The sequence below is a fragment of the Labrus bergylta genome, chromosome 18 (genome assembly GCF_963930695.1).
Source record: "Labrus bergylta chromosome 18, fLabBer1.1, whole genome shotgun sequence".
Lineage (NCBI taxonomy): Eukaryota > Metazoa > Chordata > Actinopteri > Labriformes > Labridae > Labrus > Labrus bergylta.
Window position 1 is genome coordinate 13,361,557 of NC_089212.1, and position 22,304 is coordinate 13,383,860.

At 40.6% G+C, this 22,304-nt stretch overlaps 1 protein-coding gene across 1 annotated transcript in view; it reads right to left on the reverse strand.

Annotated features, from left to right (window-relative positions):
• Window positions 1-4,402: 4,402 nt before the first annotated feature.
• tmem63c (transmembrane protein 63C) overlaps window positions 4,403-22,304 on the reverse strand; it is a 32,265-nt gene continuing 14,363 nt past the window's right edge. Inside the window, exons 3-23 of the mRNA XM_065966578.1 lie at window positions 20,709-20,788; window positions 18,906-18,993; window positions 16,916-16,953; window positions 16,064-16,206; window positions 15,136-15,187; window positions 14,911-15,019; window positions 14,127-14,200; window positions 13,916-13,996; window positions 13,695-13,815; window positions 13,372-13,505; window positions 13,111-13,233; window positions 11,617-11,770; window positions 11,429-11,535; window positions 10,729-10,815; window positions 10,564-10,629; window positions 10,282-10,444; window positions 10,070-10,175; window positions 9,501-9,668; window positions 9,276-9,388; window positions 9,113-9,187; window positions 4,403-8,174 (exon numbers count right to left, since the gene is read on the reverse strand). Of these exons, the coding sequence (XP_065822650.1) occupies window positions 7,944-8,174; window positions 9,113-9,187; window positions 9,276-9,388; window positions 9,501-9,668; window positions 10,070-10,175; window positions 10,282-10,444; window positions 10,564-10,629; window positions 10,729-10,815; window positions 11,429-11,535; window positions 11,617-11,770; window positions 13,111-13,233; window positions 13,372-13,505; window positions 13,695-13,815; window positions 13,916-13,996; window positions 14,127-14,200; window positions 14,911-15,019; window positions 15,136-15,187; window positions 16,064-16,206; window positions 16,916-16,953; window positions 18,906-18,993; window positions 20,709-20,788 (2,313 nt within the window). The 3' untranslated portion in view covers window positions 4,403-7,943. The remainder of the gene's footprint in view (window positions 8,175-9,112; window positions 9,188-9,275; window positions 9,389-9,500; window positions 9,669-10,069; window positions 10,176-10,281; window positions 10,445-10,563; window positions 10,630-10,728; window positions 10,816-11,428; window positions 11,536-11,616; window positions 11,771-13,110; window positions 13,234-13,371; window positions 13,506-13,694; window positions 13,816-13,915; window positions 13,997-14,126; window positions 14,201-14,910; window positions 15,020-15,135; window positions 15,188-16,063; window positions 16,207-16,915; window positions 16,954-18,905; window positions 18,994-20,708; window positions 20,789-22,304) is intronic.

A 22,304-nucleotide genomic window follows, 5' to 3' on the forward strand; every position in this document is an offset into this window, starting at 1 on the left:
CCAGTGTTACATAAGACCCAAGCACCGAATGACTTATCGCTCTCGGCTACAGAGACGAGGGCGACATTAGGCTCATCAGCCCACTTACTCATGCAACTGCACAATGTCATCCTGGTATTTGCTTCCTGGTATGTGGACATTTTTGTTGATATTTTTCTCAAAAAGCAAGTCAAATCTTTAAGAGTTACATGTGTGTTTCTGCTTGAAACCAAAATTAGTGAAATGGAAAAAGGGAGGTAATATAATGAGCTATTTGAACACACTGCAAATTTCTCCGGTTGATACAATTTGTTTATATCATTGTAAACGTCACATCCATGAACTGGCTGTCTGTTCTGCTGTTGGAGCAGAGGCTGACATGGCCCTAATCTGTCTCTCTGCACTTTAGATGTTATCCTCATTCTCTCTGTCTCACTGACAGTATTTTTTCACTGCTCGTCTCACTTCAGCCTCCACAACAACACTGACCCGGAGATGTCCAGCAACTTGACTTCATGGAGACTCTGGCCTGACCTTCTCAATTCAAGATTACCACAATTTTCAATTAATGACTGCGATACACAAGGGGTTAATTGCCCTTGTGGTAAATCGTTAGCCGGCCCCTAGAGTCGTACAGGCTTACCTTGTAGTGAACGAGGGTTTTCTCTGAAGGCTGTCGTCTGGAGAGGAGTCTGTGAGAAAAGACAACGCACATTATTTTTAGAAAGTCTGCATTGGGCTCAAGTATGGCGGAGTATCCAATGTTGTCATGGCAACTGGAGAAAAAACAAAGGTATTGCTTGATAACTCACTCATTATAAATCATACTGTGAAGAGACATAGGGGTTGAACAATGGCTACATATACACACTAATAGGGTTTTCTCTGATAGCTCGCTCAGATGGAGACAGCAACCCAACAGAGGGAATGAGCTGTCTATCAACACTTAGTTAAAGAATAAGGTTATATTATTCATTTCTGGCTGTAAGCAACTTTCCCTACCTTAGAGAGAGTGATGCAATAACTATTACTTACTGAAGTCTCTCTCCTGTATTTGTCTCAAACCATTAGTCTCCACTCCAGGATGTGTATCTTGTAGGTTTACTGTACAAAACACTTAGATAGTTAATTTATTTTATATCCCCACTCAGATCTTTCTCTGTATTTCTTTTAGAAATAATGGAGTTTTTACCTCAAGGAATCCGGTGAAGTGGCTTTACATTTTTATGACCTTTAACTGTAGAACAGCCTCCCCTTCGATCTTGGAAGGTCAAAATTATCTTTTTTTTAATTGTCTTTTAAGTAGGGTTAATCATGGTTTATCACTGATTATATCCAAGCTGCAAAAAGTCTTATCTTCACATGCAACAGTGAATTGCTTGGCTTCTGAGTGATGCTTAATGTGACATACACTCAGTACTATGCCTGCGCACATTTTACTTAGACACATAAAGATTGAAGAGGCAGCTGCTGCCTCACTTCCATGCTAGCTATGCTTTTGCTACTGTTTAGTTTTAAAGAGAAGTAATGAGAGCATGAGCATGGTGTATGTGGGGTTGACTGAAAATAAACTTCAGTGCCCAACTTCATGTTAATGACAGAATATGTCACACAGTGCAACAGTGTGGCTCAATCGTGGGGTTTACAGTGTATTTAGACAACAATGGAACTTCCATCACAGACGAGAAAGCTTGGTTATTTCAGGCCCTGGCTATAAACAATAATGATCGGTTGGGATCCATTTATTGATGGGTTTGGTCTTTTTGGTCTGATATGCTGACGGCATGAATTTATATTCCCAGTATCCTTCTTGAAGTTTCATTTTTATTCTACCTATCTGCCTAAGAGGGTATCTAATATCACCGATTGACTACTACATCCCTGGGCTATAGATACTAGTTTACTGAGGGTTTGTATCTGTATGTGTCTGGTTAAAATGCTATATCACTATAGTGATTTCAGGATTGTAAATGCTGGTAAACTTGTGTTGTGTTTCACTTTTACTGACCACCATCTGGTGGTCTTCTAAAATTCACAGAGCCTGACTGATGTTCTCACTTATTTCTACCTCCTATGCCACCTGATTCATTATAGGTGCTGGTTTATCTTTGGTGTTAAACTTAGTGTTTCTTATTTTATGACTTCATCTTTACCTCGAAGGATGCTTTAAGTGCTTGAAGTAAAGAAGAAGTTGTGTAATTTCTAAAAAAGAGTCTCCAACTGAGTTGTTGTTACCAATCAAGTGTATACAGGCTCAAGGGAGAAACATTTTAACTTTGGAGTTCACTACTGGACCTTTATCACATTTCCTAACATAACGCAGGTCACATCGGTGCATTTGTTGATATTATGTGTGGACCTTCTGCACATGTTCTTCATGTTCTGTGTAGCCAGGAATGAAACAGTCATCGAGACTTCACAGCACCTTTTTACATTACTCCATTAAGGACATTAAAAAAAATAGGAAAAGGACTGTGTGACTGAGCACCTAAATGAAATCCTCTGATAACTGAAGAATAATTGTTTTTTTTGTGGTTCTGTTGGGAGTTCAAAAAGTGTCACGCTTATACGCAACATTTGTGCTGCTCCCGATGCAGCATGACCTACAATCACCTGATCTGCTGCATTCGATTGCTGCTTTTAAACCTTTTAGTTGAACATCATTAAAAATATGAGAATAGTTTTTGCACAACTTTGATCCACAATATTATGTAAATATAAAACACATACACCTAATAGAACAATATTTGCATGCTAAATCTAACACATGAGTAGGAGCATGTTTGCAACAGGAGGAGACATTTCCTGTTGCATGTATTGGGGTGGGAAAGGCGAGCGGTGCGCCGTGCACCCAGAGGAGTTCACCTTTCACTGAGGAGCATACTCGCAGTTGCCAAGGGTGACAGAAGAAATGTCAGGGACCTTTCTTTCTTTTTATAATACACTTAGCAACGAAGAAGAACCGTATATAATAGAAGGAATGAAATCTTGATTTTTTTTTTCTAACATTGCAGAAAATGACATCCATCAATTCAGTGTGAGACACTATTTTTTTAGAACAAAATATACTAGCTCTCTTTTGCTGGAACAGCATTTACCATTGGCTCTGTGGTGCCACAGCTTTATTATGTGGTTTGGATGAAAGCAGATGCTCACACAATTAATTGCCCCTTCCACCCTTACATGTGGTTTTCGGGACCAGTGAGGCCAGTTTAGTATTTTCACAGGCCTGACCCAAACCTAATTCATGTACATACATAATTCTTCAAATAAGCCAGCATGCACCTGTATTAACAAGTCAGGGCGCTGTGAAATGAGGGTTTACGGTCTGTGGTTATCTTTGGCGAGATGGTCTGTTAATTAGTTCACTTATCGTTTTACAGAGTTTGACATTTTGGGACAGAGTTGGGATGACTGATAGTACTTTCATGTCTGTACAGTTACTAGAAAACTAAAACCAACAAACTGGGATCAAAGAATAGAAAAAGAGGGAACCAGAAACCATGAATTTGTGAGCTGTAGCAAAGCTGGTACGCACATTTTGTTGCTTTCCAACAGAGCTAGGATAGCTGTTTTTCCTGCTTGCATGTTCTCATGCTAAGCCAGCATGTTGCAGGCTTCATGTTCACAATTGTGATTGTGTTCTCATGAATTAAGTTAATTATGCAAGTTTAAATTTGACAAACTCAGAGCAGACAAAACGTGCCCCTGTAGTGGGGCCTGGACACCAGGTTAGCTACTACACCATCAGCCATTTGCTTATTATTTTGGAGTAGGGTTTCACATTTGCCATATTGTGTGCTTGTTGTTGTTTTTTCAGATAGAAGTGGTGAAGTTGCAGGAACTCTCAATCGCTGGTAGCTGAGCCCTTAAAGATATGCTACTTTATTATCTTACTCTAAAGGGGAAATTTTCCTCCTACTACAAGAAAGAAGTCTAGATACTATTTGATTGAGAAAATCACCTTTTTTAGGACAATGTTTCCTGAGGATTAATCATTTGAGAAGAAAGGTCATTTTCTGATCCAATTCCATCCAATCGGAATTGATTTTGCAGCCAGTGAAGGCACCGCCTGCTGAACGTTTGAAAAAGTGCAGGTTTAAGGTAATTCTCTATTTACTGCATGTTTAAAACTGACTATACCAATAACTCAAACAGTCTACAGTGGTACCAGTCCGCCAAAATAATCTTGGCAAGAGAGCATAAGTGTATTTTCAGAAAATTCAAAACATTGTGTTAAAGAATTTTCTTTTTTTTTTTTTCAAAAACCAGTGCACAATAAGCTTTGCACATTAGGCATTGTGTGCACATTCAGTATTGCACTACTACTTACCACATGAAGTCTGACTCACCGCCTTTCAAAAACCCTTCATCACAGACCACAGTAGATGAGAGCAATAAGGAGGTCAAGCCACAAGATGAGTGGATTGGGATGAATTTGTTTTAATTTCAGATCACAGCACTTCACTTTGAACAGATGAAAACTTGTTAGCCTGACAGAGATCAATCTGAAACGCAGACCATTCCCCAACCTCAACCTTCTTCTCAGAGATCAAACAACCTAAGCAGTGGGCTGCTCATATATGACATCGAGAAGGCTAGTCATGATACACACAATAAAAAAACAAAGAGCAAAACACAGTTGACATGTCTGGAAAGCTCCAGTGGCACGGACTAAACCTCAGAGAGTCAAGCTGACTGAATGTCAACAGACACGACAGGACACAATAAAACTAGGTAAGCATCAAATGGACAATCCATCCTTGCAGGGCCATTAGAACTAAAAATACCCTAATAATTTTTATTAGTATATTTCAAAGGAAAGTGTGTTTAATGATCTGTGAAACAAGCGTTTCCAAGAGAAAACCACAGGATATGTTGGCAAAGAGAAAGAAACTCTGAGAGGCTCTTTGATGTTTTTTTTTTTTTAACCGAATATACGGGACTTCTGAATTCTCTGAACTGACCACTTCGTACTCACTTTACTGCCAGCTTCCATGTGTTTAATGCAGCACGAGCAGCTTAGGTTTAATTCCTGTAAAATGGAACAAATAAATAAAATTTTATATAATAATATTCCATCAATTTTGCAAAAGTACGTCTTGGGAAAATGATAATTAAGTCTACTTCAAACACAAAACAATATTCAAATTCACTCTTCAAAGCAGAAAGAACATCTTTGCCTCCTCTGAGAGATGATTGAATGCATCACTGTCACTAGAATTCAAACATGTCAGTAAATTAAAAAAAGACAAAAGAACTGACAGAATAAACTTTTAAATAAAACGTTGATCAATGTAACATAAATGATCTGTAAAAAGAAGAACACAGCAGGTGAACTGAAAAATATGGATTGAGTTAAAGAACAAGGCACAGACAGGCCACAATGTATGCTTTAAAAAACCTACAGAAATGCTGTAATGTAAAGAAATGCTGAGTGAAAGTGCTTGAATGTGAAAAAAAAAACTACTCAAGGTCAACTTGCTAGCTTTTTCTTGAGCTTTTGCTCTTACAACATTGTTTTCATCAGCAGACGATGTTAGCTCCTCCACCAGTCATTCATGTGAAAATGTTCAAACTTTCTAGTTTACTCTGATTCTACTACTACACACGTCTATGTTGCAGTGCGAGCTTCCTGTTACAGTTTATTCTTAAAATCTCATTAAAAGCTAATAAGTTGCACGTGCAGATTGTCAACTGAACTTCTTTTCCAAGGTGAAGAAGTAGAATCCTAAACGTGCAAAGAACTGAGGAGGGTTTGGGCATCGACAGATCAGTAACCATCACAAAATCATGAAGCCCCAGAAAAGTTACCACTGGGATGCTGGGTGAAGATGTAAGTGGAAGGAGCTCAGGGCTTTGAGGACTAAATGTAAGCATGAAAACATCACCACTGATTGAAAATTACTGCTCGGGTTTGTTTTGTGTTTGTTATCAGGTTGGTTTTATCTTTTTGTTGTTTCCCTAACTCTTTAGTTTTCAGTCCATGCAGCATATTTCGGGCCATGCTGGATTGTCTTACAAAAGGGAGTGATTGTTAAAGGCACAGCAAGAGACATGAAGGACTACGAACCACAATCAGTTTCCATTCAGAGGAAGTCAAAATGACCCAAAATACACAACTCCCAAACACACACATACACACACTCGCACACACAGACTAAAAAGCAAGTTTAGTACACGTGACACTGGACCTCAAGGATGAAGATATGAATGCTCATTTATACAATGTAGAATAGTTGACATGCATTTTAGTGTCACACAGAATAGGGCAATGCAACTGACATCCTCGTACAGGTACAGCATGGTGGTGATCAAATTGGACTTTTTGTATTTATATTTGGAACCAAAATTAAAGTAATTTAGCACAATCATATTTCATCAACACTTGTCAGATATATAAAACATAAATACGTGTGAGCCATCATGGAAAAGGTATTTTTATAATATTTCTGCTTCTAAACATTTTTTCGTTTTAATGACATTGGAAGTAACACAATCACTTTCAGACTTTTCTTACATTAAAGGGAAACATCTGGAGATTTTCATGATGGTGTCTCGCAGTGAGAGAAAAACAAGGCTTGTGCTTCCAAAGTTGTAATGGCTCATTGAACTTGTGAGCTTTTCCTGGTTAAATAAAGATTTTAATAGAATAGCAATATGAATAGTTCTTAATTGCCAGAAGAAAACTTCTTTCCTCTCTTGCAGAGAGATGGATGTGATGATTCATACCATGCCCATATTGTCGGCTAAATGTTTTGTTAGGTTTACTGTAAACAGCCGGTTAGCTCAGTTAGCTTAGCGTAAAGACTGGAAATGGGGGAAAAGCTTGCCTGGCTTTCTCTTGTAGTCCCAACAGGACACCTTGAAAGATAATTAAATCCAGAATGTAGTAATAACTCACAGGGCTTATTTGTGTTTCTGGCACGAGGGAGCCTGTTTCAACCATAGACTGTAAATATTACAACCTGTTTTTATGCTATGCTAAGCTAATGGGCTGTGAGCTATGAGCTGTAGCTTCATATTTACTATAGAGGAACAAGAGTGGTTATCAACCTTTCATTGAATTCTTGGCAAGATAACAAATTACTCAGTTAAACAGTTTGTTTAAAATAAATACAAAGGGAGTTGGATTGAATACACAGCTCTGTAAATCCAGGACCATTTTGCAGTTCCCCAACCCAAAACCAAAAGCACAACATCAACAACACCACAAAATACCGTAGCAAAAATAGCAACTTCAACTTGATAATAGTTACATCAAGCTGCTTGTGCCTCCTCGGAGAACGTGGACATAAATTACAGCGCGTCTCTGAGTTACATTCGGCCCTCCGTCTGTCTGCCCTCTCACTGCAGATGGCTTCACAACTAGCTGCCCTCACGCTCAGCCTCCCCGAGCTCTGCCGTAGAGGAACCAGAAATCACCCATGCCCAGACCGCGGTGTCAGTCTGCCAGGGCGAGCCTGCTCACACCACCCACTCTGACGGGAACTTTCACCTCCACTCATGTCCAAGTGGCACCGCATGGACAGAGTATCTCTGATAGCAGCCCAAAGGAACTTCTTCCCCAGTCACTTTGATTAGTTTAAATATTTTCTAGTTTGCAAATGAAGCCTTAGAAGCAAGTAAAACCCTCTCCTGGATCATTCAACAGTTTAACCAAAATAATCTGTACATTGAGGGTGCATGTTTCTATCTCAGGGTTGAAGTTTGTGTTCAGGTTTAGGAGATTTTTTGGAAAACTCCTGGCTGTTAATTTGACGTTTTTTTTGTCTGCTTTCTGTATTTTTAAGCATCTTTCCTCGTCCTGTTCTTCATCCTCTCTGACAAGCCCAATCTATTCTCAGGGTCCCAGGCAGCTTAGTTGGAGTCAAAGCTCAGTGGCAAAAATGCAGCAATGTAGCCTTCAGCAATCTGTGTTCCCCAGTGAAGGATAGGATAAATTAGATTAGGGGGATTTAGTGTTACTGGTAGCCAACTGGGCTGTCCATGAGTGGGCTGGAGCAGTAGGGTTCTGGAGGGTCTTGGAGCTCAGTTTCATGGGTCTGGGCGTGGTCTTCTTCGCACTCCTCTTCCTCCGCTGGGCCATGGCTTGAACTCTGTGAACTGGCCATGGCGCCGTAGCTGTGGTGTGCAGGGGAGGGCATGGGGGTCAAAGCCAGCTCTGGCTCCAGGAGCACGGTCGCCACAAAGAGCTGTTGGAGGAAGAACAACATAAAGTTTAAGATGGTGCCAAACAGTAAATCACTTGATGCAATTAATGAGGCTGGTGGTGAGGCTATGAGATAAAAATGGATTTTAATTTGGGTTTGTTTTCCCATCCAACACTAGATCATAAATGGATCTATTTACATTCAATATCAAATGATTGTGACATGATATCTTTGCATCAAAGTCAGGTTCTTAACAAATTAATAATTAGTAATCTGGATATAATCCAAAAAATTCAGTAAATTGCAGAGATTATGAATTCCCAAAAATGTAGACGATAATGAAAGTTATTTTGAGGACCATCCTGTGAATTGTGCATGTTTAACTCTATGATGGAAGATGTTTCCAGATCCTCTAAATTCTTTATGTCCCTCCCTCCATCCTATTGTCTCAGCCCATCAGTCTGTGGTAGTTGGGTGTTCACCTATGAATCTGGTTCTACTCGAGGTTTCGGCCTCTTGTAAGGAAGTTTTCTGTTGCACTTGTTGCTAAGGATTAATGTTTGGTCTCTTGAAATGAAATTACAAAGAGTACAGTCTAGACGAGCTTTTTATGTGAAGTGTTATTCAATAACTTGAATTTTAATTTGGTGCTCATGAAGATAAAAAAAAATTAGCACACTATTAATAAAATACTGTATATATATATATATATACTGTATATTTATCAATGTTCAGCAGCTGACTTACTAAAATAATTAATTAATAAAATACTGTATATATATATATATATATATATATATATATATATATATACTGTATATTTATCAATGTTCAGCAGCTGACTTACATGTTTGAACTACCAACATTTAAAGTAAATGCACAGATGTGAAAACTCAATTTAACAGTAACAACAACAAAAAAGTAAAACAATATGCTTTGTAAATGTGTTAAATTCAAAGAAGGAAAATGTTGCACTGTACACTGGAGGCAGTGGTGGATGTTACAGTACTCCTGTCTGCATCGGTGAACGTCCCCTCTGCTGGCTGATCGGACATCTTCAAAAAAGGAAACATACAAACTATTTATCCAGCATCAGTAGATCTTCAACTGAACTTCATCTGAGTGAGGTACGGAGTAGCTGACCTGGTAGCTTGTTGATTTGTCTGGATGCTTCCTAAGGCACAAGCGGAAGAGGGAGAAGGCAACAGAGGAGAGCAGGGACATGAAGGTGAAGAGGGTGATGGGATGCACTGGACCTGGGACAGTAAGGGGGAGAAATGACAAGGTCACAATGTTATAATGTGCACTAAACCATAGAATGACAGCTACTAGGACGGTGACAGGACAGAAAGGGAAGTGATAAGGCACCTAGTCTGAGCACAGAGAAGAAGAGCAGCCAGAACATGCAGAAGATTGGAGCCACGATGACCTGGCTGATGGCTGCTCTGTGGATCCTCTGGTTGAGTTTGGTAGGAACGTATGCATAGTAGATGTTGTATCTGTCGACCATATGCTTCAGGATCGCATAAAGTAGACCTGGAGGGCACAAAAACACACACACAATGAGAAGAAATATATGCACAAACAAAATACAAATTTGCACAAATAATGGGAATAAATGGCAGATAACAGCAGGGAATTGTGTATGAAGAGGCCTCTTTGGACTGAGAATTTGACTTCAGACGTTAATAGGAGCTTGGTGTGCTCTAGACAGAGACAGGAGCAGAGTGGGCGTCTGGCTCGCAGCTCGCTGTGTCTTGGTGTCTGGGACTACAGCAGCAAATTCACACAGTCTGCATCGGACTGGCAGGCAGGAGAGGAGAGCGAGGTCAGAGTAAGAGGAGCGAAATCGCTAAACAGGGCTAAGAGGGGATGTGATGGGATGCAGAGGAATGACAGAAAAGAGGAGACACAGATGGTCACTTCCTGTTGCTTACCAAAGGGAGTAATAATGGGACATGTGATGCTGTAGGTCATACTGACTGCAAATATACACATGGTCCAGGCATACTCCAGGCCAAACTGGAACTCGTAGGCCTGACTCTGCAGAGGCAATCACAAACAGTGAGAAATTCACATTTAGAAAAATTATATAATCTAATGTACCTGAAAAGAAAACAGCGAGATAAGCACGAGAGGCTCAGTTTACCCTTTTAACGTGAATGCGCTCGGCCTGGGACTTGGCAAAGCAGAGTCGGAGGGCGTAGACCGTCAGCCCCGGGATACGAAGCAGCTCCATAGAAGTGCCGATCAGACTGGATGTGATGACATAGTTTACAAAGAATGCACCGTTGTCTGGAAGGAACACACACCTGAAAAAAAATTAAATAAAAACAACAACAAATTAATAAATAAAGATAAAGATATTATTACTTTTTTACAAGCTGGGTCTTTTTGATGAACTTTATTTAGACAAAAAGAGTTCTCTTACTGGAATTTGACTTCTTTTTCATCCAGGAAGTTCACATCAAAGAGCCATGTGAAGAACAGGTCAAGACTACAGAAGAAAAAAATAGTTAGAGAATTGACTCAAAACAATTGCAAGAATATATGAAATAAGGAGTATTGTGTGTGTTCTGATCTGCTCTAGGTGTACCTGGATAAACCAAGCGAGGGCAGGATGATGACCATGAAGACCAGCAGTAAAAAACACTTGTGCATTGTGACTTGGTTCTCCCCTGACCTAAGAAACATGGGATCGTAAGAATATCATTATGGGAAGCCTATTTAGCTAAAAATCATATTTACAAAGTTCCCTTCAACCACTAATTTATTCTAAGTCAGCTGACTCTACATTAACTGGATCATTGGATTCATTAGCATAAACTACGCTTTGCACTCCAGTAAACAGTTGATTTGCATTCGCTGCCTCGCACATCGCTCAACACGTAGAGAGGGGGGTAGTTATGTAAAGAAAAGGGTGCTCATAGGTGCTGCGTGAGGATGTCTCCCTATGCACAGTTGTTCCGCTCCTCCTCCTCCTGCTGCTAGTCACCATGTGCTGCTCCTCTGCGCGCTGTGACTACTGTGCATATCATTATTCTCACATGGAGATCTCTATGACAACCTGCCCAGAATAACAGTGCAGGGAGAGTGGCGGGTGGAAGGAGGGAGAGAGTAAAGGAAAAAAGTGCACCAGGGTGAAAAAGAGAGAAATAAATTAGACAAGGATAAAAAAAAAAAAAGGAATGCTGAGAGTTGAGAGGATGACGGACAGCTTCACATGAAGGGTTCGTTTAAAAGGTAATTCCATTTCTGAGGAGAGAGGAGAGAGGAGGCCGATGGCTGGTGAGTACCTGGTCCAGTGGGACTCAAAGAAGGCTGAGTAGTAGACGATGAAGGGCAGGAGCACGGAAAACGCCCACAGCAGGAGGGTTGGGAAGAACTGGGTAATGACCGGGCTCTGGTTTGGAGAAGAAGAAGATTACTAAAGAGAAACTTAAAAAGGCAGCTTTAAGGTCACAACTTAATGTCAAACTCTGACCTGCAGACTCTCCACAGGCCTTGTGACGTTGAACTTGTCCATGGTGTTGACAATGATGGCAGGAGTGGTGAGGAAGAAGAGGAGCAGAAAGAGGAGGATGTTGAGGAGGACACAGCGGAGCCACCAGCGAGAACCGCACACTGACAGGTTCTCCCTGCAAGGTGACGGGGGAAATGATGTGTCTCAATTCACAGAAACAGACAGGGCATTTAACACTCTTCCTCTTCTCCCGACACTCCCGCTCTTAATGTATTGACATAAGCCTGAAATAGCTTGCTCAGTCGCCTCTCATATGCGAGTTGTTTCCACTCTACTGGACAGGAGAGCAGGTTGGACACAGCACACTTCGGTGCTCTACTTTTAATTAAGGAACACAAGTACCTGCTCCAGTCGTCTAGTTGGTGCAGGAACACATTCATGCATTCCGCAAACACTGCAACCAATCAGACCCTGATCATCTCTTTGGTTAGTCTGCTATACATATGCAACATTCGTTATATAATCTATCTGGGGCTGGGCTTTGCCTTCTAATAGAAAAAAGATGCATTATAGGGAATTGTATTTAGAATAGGGAATGAGCTTTAAAGGGTGTTTGAGGTCTGAAACACCTTTAATGTTTTGGTTTTCTTTCAAAGCTAAGAAACATCATTATAACAGTATGTGTCTCTTGCCTCAATAAAAAGGCTCCATCAGGTCTTTCATTAGTCACAATCCAGGGGTCTCCAAATATGTCAGGGTTCATTACACGGAAATGTTTTCTAAGTGATGCCTAAAACATGTCACATTGGATATCAGGCTCAGATTATGTTTCTAAGTGGGTTTCCTCAGGGTGCTCTGGTTACCTCCCACAGTCCAAACATTAATAAAGTTAATAAAGTGATTCTACTGTAGGTGTAAGAGTGAATGTTCGTCTGTCTGTGTAACATACAGTTCTCCTATTGCCTGCTGCAATGAAACCAAAGACATGGCCTTTCTTTTGAAATCTTGAAAAGTTCAAATGTGAAGACTTCTGAGGCTTCTTTGAGACTCGAGAGAGGTTTTTTTTTATTGTTTATACACCACTGTTTTTAATCTCCTAGTATTTTATTCACTGTCTTATTCTGCCACTGTTTGCCTGATGAAGGTCTAATACCGAAACGTTGCCAATAAGAGTTTGTTTGTGAGTTAGACAGTGTGCGGGGGTTTACCTTTAACTTTTTGATGGACACATTGCTCTCCTACGCACCTGTTTTATGGAATGGATGTGCGAAGGTCTATTTTGAGCTATCTTGAAATGTAACCTTTCTAATCCTAACTCCTGTGTTTCCTTATCACAAATTCACGATCCAGTTTCCTCTGTTTTACCTAGTGAAAGGATTTCAGGTGCTCATATTGTTTTTATTTATGTAAAGAACTTTGTGTTACATTTTGCTTTGTATGAAAAGTGCTCTAAAAATAAAGTCTGGTTGGTTTGATTGGAGGAATGAAGAGGACTAACACCCTTAAAGTACTAACCATATAATGTCACTGGGAGCAGGTGCGTAGCTGACCCCCCACTTCTGTGACTGCACCACGGTGGTGATGCTGGACTGCTGGGGTTTGTGGCGGCAGTGCACACGACTGTAGTCCTTCACAATGCTGGAAAAACAAAACAAGATGTAGAAACAGCCAAACCTATGTCTGCTTTCATGCCCCCATGTGTTTTATAGCTGCTCCCTGTTGTGCCATGGTTTGATGCGAGGACATAAATGTGATGTCATGCTGTTGTTTACTCACACAGCAGTCATCCTCTCATCACGGAAAGTCACAAAGGCAATGCCTAGCCTCTTCATGGTGATGCGGTTCTTCTCAGCGTTAAACTCGTCCGTGCGCTTCTCCTCTAACTCGCTGTAGTATTGCTCGGCATCCACCTGCAGATCAAAAATTAGAGCCTTCAGTACTCACTGCATCTTCTACCCTCAGATTAATCCACTGATTTACAGAGCAAGACATGTTACTGTTGCATGCACCTACTTCTGGATTGCAGTGCCATCCAGTGGTTACATACTTTCTGTGCAGCAGTCAACGTTCTAATTCAAATGTGTCTGATAAAAAAGTACCTTTTCAAAGCCACAGATGTCACAGCAGAAGATCTGAGCACAAGGGTGAGTCTTGATCATAATCTTTCCCTCCTTCTGGGCCTTTGTGGCAAAGTAAAGCCTTCCTTTCATCGCCTTGCGCCTGCAAAACACAAAACGTGACACCCTTTAGACAAGTGGCTCACACTGATGTTGCAAACTGAGCAACTCTAATCTTTAGTGTTTTTTTTTTTTTACTGTACCTCTCTAAGTCCAGCCTCATCAGCTTGTGGACATCAAAGCAGAAACGGATATCATTGACAGTACAGCTGGGATAGGCCTCACTAGTGAATGGAACAAAAGGAGTAAATCATAATGATGGTGATGAGAGCATCTACAGGTGTGCAAAAAAGATAGTCAGGGCTTCCTTTGCTCAAATCAATACAAAATAGAATGAAATAGAAAAATGTGTACTGAAAATGTTTGGTGATGAGTCCTGGGTCAGAGATCTCTCTTGGTATGCAGGTAATCATCAGCGTCCTGGCTACCTGTGACACAAAATGCATTTAAAAATAATAAGTTACGTTAGGTACATCCACCTCAATAGAGTCTATGTAATGCATGTCAGCCCTATGTCCAAATATAGTCAACACTGGTTCCAAAAACCAAAGATGGTGAGAATCACAAACTGAGGACTCATAAAAGTTGTACACAAACCAATGGGTAACGTCATCATGTCGAGTCCACTTAGTTTATAAAGTCTATGACAGTAAAACAGTTAATGGACTTGAGCTTGTATAGCGCTTTTCTAATCTTCTGGCTACTCAAAGCACTTTTACACTGCATGTCCGCAACAGGATTTGGTTGCTGCAGGAGCTGGGGATCGAACCCTCCAGTTGAGAGACGACAACTCTACCAACTGAGCCCCAGCGACCCCAGTGCATGATCGCGATGTCTTTGATCTCTTATCGTCTGACACTTAAATTGAGCACTCCTTCATGTTCCCCAGAGTGTAAACTCTACTGTGATGATCCGTTAAGTCTCCAAATAATGCAGCCAAAGAGATAAAATCCTGCTTGAGTTTTAGTTTATGATGAAATAGTTGTAAAAATGGTGAAAGTCCCATCAGCCTTGGCTGCACTTTGTGTTGAGTGCTAATTACCATGCTTAAGTGCCAAAGTATGAAAATTGACTGGATGTTTTTCGCAATGAAAAAATAGCCAGACCATGATATAAAAACATGTGTTGGGAGACAAACCTTCTCATCCTCTCTGTACTCCAGCCGTATGGAGTGGTGAGCCATACACAGCACTGTGATGATGAAGTAGACCAGAGCAAAAACGCTGTGGAGCCACAGAAAGCTGTCCCTGTGAGGCACAAGAACACTGCTGTAATATAGACGGATAAAGATAGTCCAGTGTTGTTCACACTGCTCTGTGCTCTTTCATGAGATTTGATGTAATTCATGGAGTGTTGGACTTACTTCGCGCTAACATTAGCCAGTGTTGTTCTTCCAAAGTTCTCAGGACTGTCTCCTGTAGAAATAATGCAACATGACAGAGAGCGAGACTTTACATTTTTAAATGACTTCAAGGAGACTTCTCTTTTGTCTGGAGGCTGAAGCAATGGAACTATGTCGAGAAAAGCATTTAATTAAATCTCTCTCATCTCAGCGACACAAAATTCAAACACTGCAGTCTTGCTGCTCTAATTGGGGCACCCTTTGTTTGCTGTTGCTGTGGCAGCCTGTCAGAGGGTGTTGGTTTATTTAATGACCGGGGTGACACACTGGCCCATAAGATGACAGCCAGCAGTAATAAAAAAAGTTTCTGTGGATAGCTCTGCTCTTATATTGGCTCCTGCACTTCGTGCAGTCATGGAATCACTTACTCAACACTTCCAGCAGAATAAGCACACTGCTTCCAAAAGGCATTTCTATTTGTATTTAGCAGCTAATTTTCTGCTTCATCCAACTCCTGACAACTACATGTGTATGTTAAAAGGAAATGAAGCACGTTCTATTTTCACAATCCTACTTGATGAATTGCCACTGACATACTAGAAACTCCCATTAGATGAAGTGCAGCCTTTGTGGATGAAAATAGTAGTGGTTTGACTTCATTATATCCTTGTATGGGTCATTTAAAGCTAAAATTATATTTAATCTTGTTTCATGTATGCAAAATGCTTTGTCTTTTTTAAACTCGGCTGGACCGCAGACTGTATAAAGTTAAAGTTTCTTTGCATTCAGCCAATAAATCCTTTCAAGTGTAGCTGTGTGTGATTGTCTCTGTGTGGCCTGGCTTCTCTCCCTGTGAGGTTCCCCGATGTGTCTCTCCTGAGGTTAAGGATATCCTTATGCTTTTTAAACAGTCAGGCCAGCTAGACCATCATGTAGAGGACCAAAATACCCTGGAGGTTCCCGGAAAAGTTGACCGGCAGGATAACGGCCAAAGACAGCAGGCAAACCACCGTCATGAGCAGGATGATGTGGCGCTGGAAGGACAGGTATGTTACAGCATCAACACCGCATTTACTACGGATCTCTTCATCCCTGCAGAAACAAAGCGGAATACAAGAATAAGAATCTCTTCATTTAATCTGAGAGATACTCTCTTTTTTTGTGTGACAAAATCAGAAACGCTGCAAACTGAGCTTCAGTAATTCACTCCTTAAGTCCTTAACTTGTATGTAGCTCTACTGTGAGGACATATGGGCCACTATACCTCATCATGTTTAAAACGGTGGCACCCCTATGTTGGTGCCAGAAGCTGTGGCCACCAGGCAGGAGTTTCAGGAAAACCAGTCTCATAAAGTAGAACAAAAAAAAAAAAGCACGACAAAAAAAGAGAGGTGCATTCTGGTCTCACGTCGGTAGCCCACACATTGCGAACTTGCAGGGTGGGTTCACACTTTCCCAGGGATCCCTGGGTGAGCCAGTGGCATGAGAGCTAAAAAAAGCTGCACCCAAACTCCACCATTATACTATGGAAACCATGGACACCGTGAACATCGCCTTTTTTAAGAGCCTAAATCTGTTTGTGTGCAGTCAGACTCGAGCAAGTGCAAATATTCAAGTGGAAACCTCGGCAGGAGCGGTCACATGAGCTCAGACTTGTTTGTTTTTCCTGCTAAATGACATATAACACAGGGCTTTACATTCAACGGTGACATTAACTTTGAAGACAGAGCCAATAAAAGGATAGGAGCTAGCATAAAAGTAGGGTGAACTAATTCGAAGGGCAACGACTTTGTGTACTTACTTCATTTGGTAAAGTGATGAGAGCCAGGAGCAGAAACCCTGCACGGAGAAGACAATCATAAACATGAAATAGATGTGTTATTTAGGAAAATGAATTACATCTGTATGCAAGTCTGTGCGCACCACATCTGGATATTTGCATGCATCCGCCATTAGCATAGTAATAAGGTCTGCAGAGTGACAAAGAGATGGAGATTTAATAGGTCTAGCCTGCAGCAGTAACCACTTTACTGCAGCCTCAGCTCTGTGTAGGCACAGTGCGATGACTCCAGTCTGAGTCTCTGTCTTACACGGCTGTAAACACATAGGGAGTGACCTCAGTCTGTCACACAGGTGTCACAGAGTCACAGGCAGCCCGGCTGAGTCATGATCTAAACTTTCCTCTTACAAATGTTGACATAGTGTCAACTTGGACAAGAGGCTTTATTGTAAAAGTGCATCATGCTGCATTTTTAGACATTTATACAGCACTGACAAATGAACTGTGACAGCAACCGTAAATGAATGAGAACATGATCGGGAAGACTACTATACATTAGTGGAAATGTTGAGACATGTTGATTGTTCCTATAAAGTAATCTATGTAACATTGTGCTCTGCAGACAACCGGAGTGTGTCAGTCTCCTCCTCAAATGCAATTCCGGTTAACTTGAATCATCCTGTTTAGTTCTTATAGGTGTCCTGTGGAGTTTCCTCCACTAGTAGTGCTCTAGAGCAGTTTGAGGATAAGCAAGTCCCTTTATTCAAGACTTTAACCAGAATATGGATGAACACTTTATGCAAATGCTAAATGAATATAGGGTTGATAGTTCCATTCTGCATACTTGTTTATGTAAAAACACATCTTTTAGTTTCCTTTTGACGCCTCACAACCTTGAATTGAGCATTTCAGGGAGTTCCTAACAAAGATAAAAAGGGTCTTTGTGCAATGATGGAACCAGTGGATGCAGTGCAGATTGCCATCGCTGGCCGCAGCCTCTGTACAAATGACCACATTGCAAAGGAGCCTTTAATCAAGGGCAGATACAGGCGGATACTTCTGCTATATAGTGGGGTAACAGTGAGGCGTCAGGGGACTAAAACAAGTTAATTTAATGGAAAAGTTGAAAAACTTCTCATTATTTCTAAAAGAGTGACAAAACAAAAGGAAGGAGTTTGGACCAAGAAATAATTCCATCTGTTTTCACTGCAGGTTCCCAAGACATGTAGCTCTCTCATACTACAGTCTGCTCCAACAGCTTATACTAATGAATAGATGCAGTGATTTACACATCTGGCTAACCAGGAGTAGTGTTAGCATTTGTTAGCAGTTGTATTGTCAGTAAGTCCACTAATAAAAAGTTTACAGTAAGTTGCTTTTTGCTTCCATTAGCTTGTTGCTCATTTTTTCCTTCCTGCTGTCTGATGCAAAACAGAGAGCAAATATTATTATCCTCTTTTGCCAACACATTTGACTGCTATGGTTTGTAACACAACAACGTTAAAACAATGAGCTCAGAGACGCTCCACAGCCAAAAGGGACTGCAGGGTAGAATGAGCTTTCTTTGTGCATCAATCACTCAGTGGGACTTCCTTTTCATTATGGCTATTTAATGTATTGTCAATAAAACTAAAAGTATCAACTGCAGCTTCTAAGTAAGGCGGCTGAAAAGGATCTCGTTCTGATTTTAACATTGTAAGTGAACAATGCAGTTTCCTGGGTTAGAGGCGGTTAGGGGTTAGGGTGCAGATTTTAACACAAAAAATAGAAAAAAGAAAAACTGAATTAGGTAAGAAAAGCATTCAACACCTCCGTTAGACCTTTGGGACATAGAGAAATGTATTTAGTTGAGGGAAACTGAGTATAAACACAGCAATGTTTTTTTTTTAGGATGAAATCCACAGAGTAGTGTTGCTCAATCTGAAATGCTGTTAAGAGGTTCATCTCTACTTAAGGAGCTGATTAAAATGTTTACACTGAAAAATTGTTAAAAAAAAAAAAAAACACTCACCATGTCCTTGGTGTCAGAGTCAGAGGGGCTGGACTCAGAGGGAGACTTCTCTTTCTCACTTGGTTCTCCATAAAACAGGGAGGTGAGACTGGATTGGAAGATAAACAACAAAATAACAAGATATCGATTGTTTCCTGACACGACCTTATGAACACTCTTTGATTGAATTCATTTCAGGGCTGTAAAAGAGAAAAACAACTCAAACCGAATGTCACTGCAGCAGACAGCCCCCACAGTACCTGTCTGACATAAATCCCAATGTGTGTTTATACAGAGAGAAGACATAAAACAATACAATACAGTCCAATCTAATAAAGCCACAGTGATGATCGAGTTTGTGGATATTTCTCTATGGGCCGCAGTGCTGACAGTTCAACAGCATGTCAAATTTAGCAGGATAACTGAATTAGTATGAGAGAGAGCTACGTGGGAAAGCACACAGATGATGCTCGCCCTCGGGTGCTGTGAAGCGGCTGCCGGTCATCCAGAACTAATCGAGCCGGCAGACCCAGGAGAAGAAACATTGCAGACTCATGCTGACTGATAGGTGCACTTTGACTTCTTTGTAACCTTAACAATATCGAAATAGACGCTGGAAAGGTCAATTCAACTTGTTGATCAACTAAATACTAATTTCTTTGTTAAACTGTTAATCAAATACTCCTAAATTAATAATCATCAAAACTAACAGTATGTTCTGTGCAGCCAAGGTTTATTACTACTGCCTGATGCAGAAAATATCCGCATGCATCAAGTGTGTTAATCCGCATCTGAAAGTAGTTCCACACAAAATGCTTTATTTTCTTGTGTTTGAGCAAGTGCCCAGCTGTTTAATTAGTGAGAATTCAACTTTTATGTGAACTTTAGAAAAGACGTATTAGACACAGATAGATATACGATATATACAAGGCACTACTGGAGTTGACTCAGACAGGATAAAAATAGAATCCTTGCAGGGGATTTGCTGACAATATCAAAAATATATAGAATACCACAAGCCCTCTAGACTTGACCTTTGTGTATCAAGAGAAAATACCAAACATTGGCTGCAGCAGGTTTCTTTTTATGCATTTTATATAGCTTTACACTGAACATCTTCTGGTACTGGTACTCAATTTAATTTTTTTTTTTAAATTAAGGGCAGTTCTTTGAAAAATAGTGATGGAAAAGTGACGTTTTTTGTTATTTGTTTTAAACATATTTGTTTTAAAGCTCATGTGAGAAGTTTTTAGCTTACTAAAATAAATATTGCTGCCTCTTTATGACATTTAAAAGCAAACAAGACCACCAGTGTGGGGAAGGTGTTGGATGTCAATGGGCGATACATTTGACTTTCAACAAAGATGGGTGAGATTTTTTTGTTAAAATAATTAATAAGCCTACACGTACAGGTCAAATTCAGCAAAGGCGCGATCAGTCACAAGGATAGCCTAATTCAAGACACACAAACTTCCCAACAGAGGCATTAAAAAAACATTTTATTAACCTTCAATGGAAGTAATAGTTAGTTGCAGTCCTATTTTTTAAAGAGTAAGGAGACTAGTTCATCCAAACCACTCTGTTCAACATCCTCATTGAATATGTAGGCCTCCCTCTGGGCTGTATTTAAATTCATTTCAGTGTTAACAAAATATATTTAAGCCTTCATTTTTATCTCTGTTTCCTGTGCACTGCCAGCAGAGGGAGCTGCAGCCTTCAGGATCAGGACTCAGGAGGGGCTCTACTTTGAATTATTTCTCCATCTTAAATGTGGACGTGGCTCAAGGATCAGAAAGTGCACAAGACAGCAGTAGATAGATTCACCTGTCGTTCTCCATCAGCAGAGCCAGGCGACCGTAGTCCCATGCAGCTTTCCTCAAACAGGAGAAGATGAGCAACAGGAACTGAAACACAGAACACAAACATTTATAATGAGCTACAGGAGATCTGATTCAAACCATCACACACTCACTACGTAGTCATCTGCAAAACCTTTTCATTTATTTGAAAGCTGGAGCCTATTTCTGCATCCACTCATACAAAGCCTATGAATAAAAGGTTGAAAACCTATAGCTCCATCTTCTTTCTTTAGAGTAGTACGTGGTTGTCTTGGAAACAACCGGAGACAGGTCAGCATGCACACAAGAACACATGCTTAGCACTAATGAAGAATGAGTCTAGTCAAAGGCAAGAATAAATCTGAATAGACTCCACACTGATGAATAAAAGGAGATAAAAACATATTCAATGACATATAACAGTTCACAATAGTGGATTCATGCTGATTAAATGAATGCCCAAGAGCATAACTGGGGGATGATAGATGAATATTGCCAAATGGAAATTGGGTAAAAGTGCTGATAAATGTTTAATTTTAATGCAACATTAAATCATTAACTCATTTGTGGTTAGGAGACATTTGGTAGCAGTGATGTTGATATAAGGAAAGCTCTACTCAACTTTGAATGATTCATGTTTTAGTGATTTAGAGCCATGCATACACAATCACGGCATCCTTGACTAAGATGTAGATGATGAATGAGCGTGCGCTGCATTCACATTTTCAGGGCTCAAACTCCATACTTGAATAAGAACCCCTCCATCATCTCGCTGTCTTTCTTCCTGTTGTTTTATTTTATTCTATTCCAATGCATGGGCGTGTTCTCCACAGGTCCCACAGATGATTTTTTTTTTCCCTGTATGATGATGGAATTGATGCAGAGGCGTGCTCTTGTCATCTGGGGGGGGGGGGGGGCATGCTTTGACTCATGCCTGTCATTAAGACACAGTGCTCAACCCTCAGTGTTGTCTTGGCAACTGGGCCAATGATAAAACGAGCCAATTAAGGCACGAAGGTGTCAGATTGAGAATGATGTGAGTGCAGAGATCAAACTTGACAAGGCCTGACAGAGGAACCGAGGCCCCTGACAAGTGAAACTGAAGCCCTTTATTAACTGGAGACAAGAGCTTAAACACAGAACCATGTTTGCTGACAGTGTTTACATAGAAAAGAGAGGTGAATCTAGATTTCATGTGGGGGGGTTTTGTTGATTTATTTTTGAGATTTTGTCTGTATTTGGTGGGGCAGTGGATAGAGTAGGAAACGGGGGAGAGAGAGTGAGTGATGACATTTAAGGAGCCACAGGCCTGACTTGAACCCTGGACGCCTGTTTGGAGGACTATAGCCTCCTATATGGGGCACGACCTTAACACCAGGCCACCTGTGCCCCAGATTTGATGCGTTTTACGCGTGAAAGAAAGATAAAGCATGTATCTTTTGTGAAATCTGATATACATGACATGCACAGACTGCTTTCAAAGGCTGCAACAAGAAGGAGACATATAAAAAGCTCTACCGTGCTTGGTAAGGTGATAAATGTTCCTGGATCAGCAGAGAAATATGTAACTGAATGAATGTAA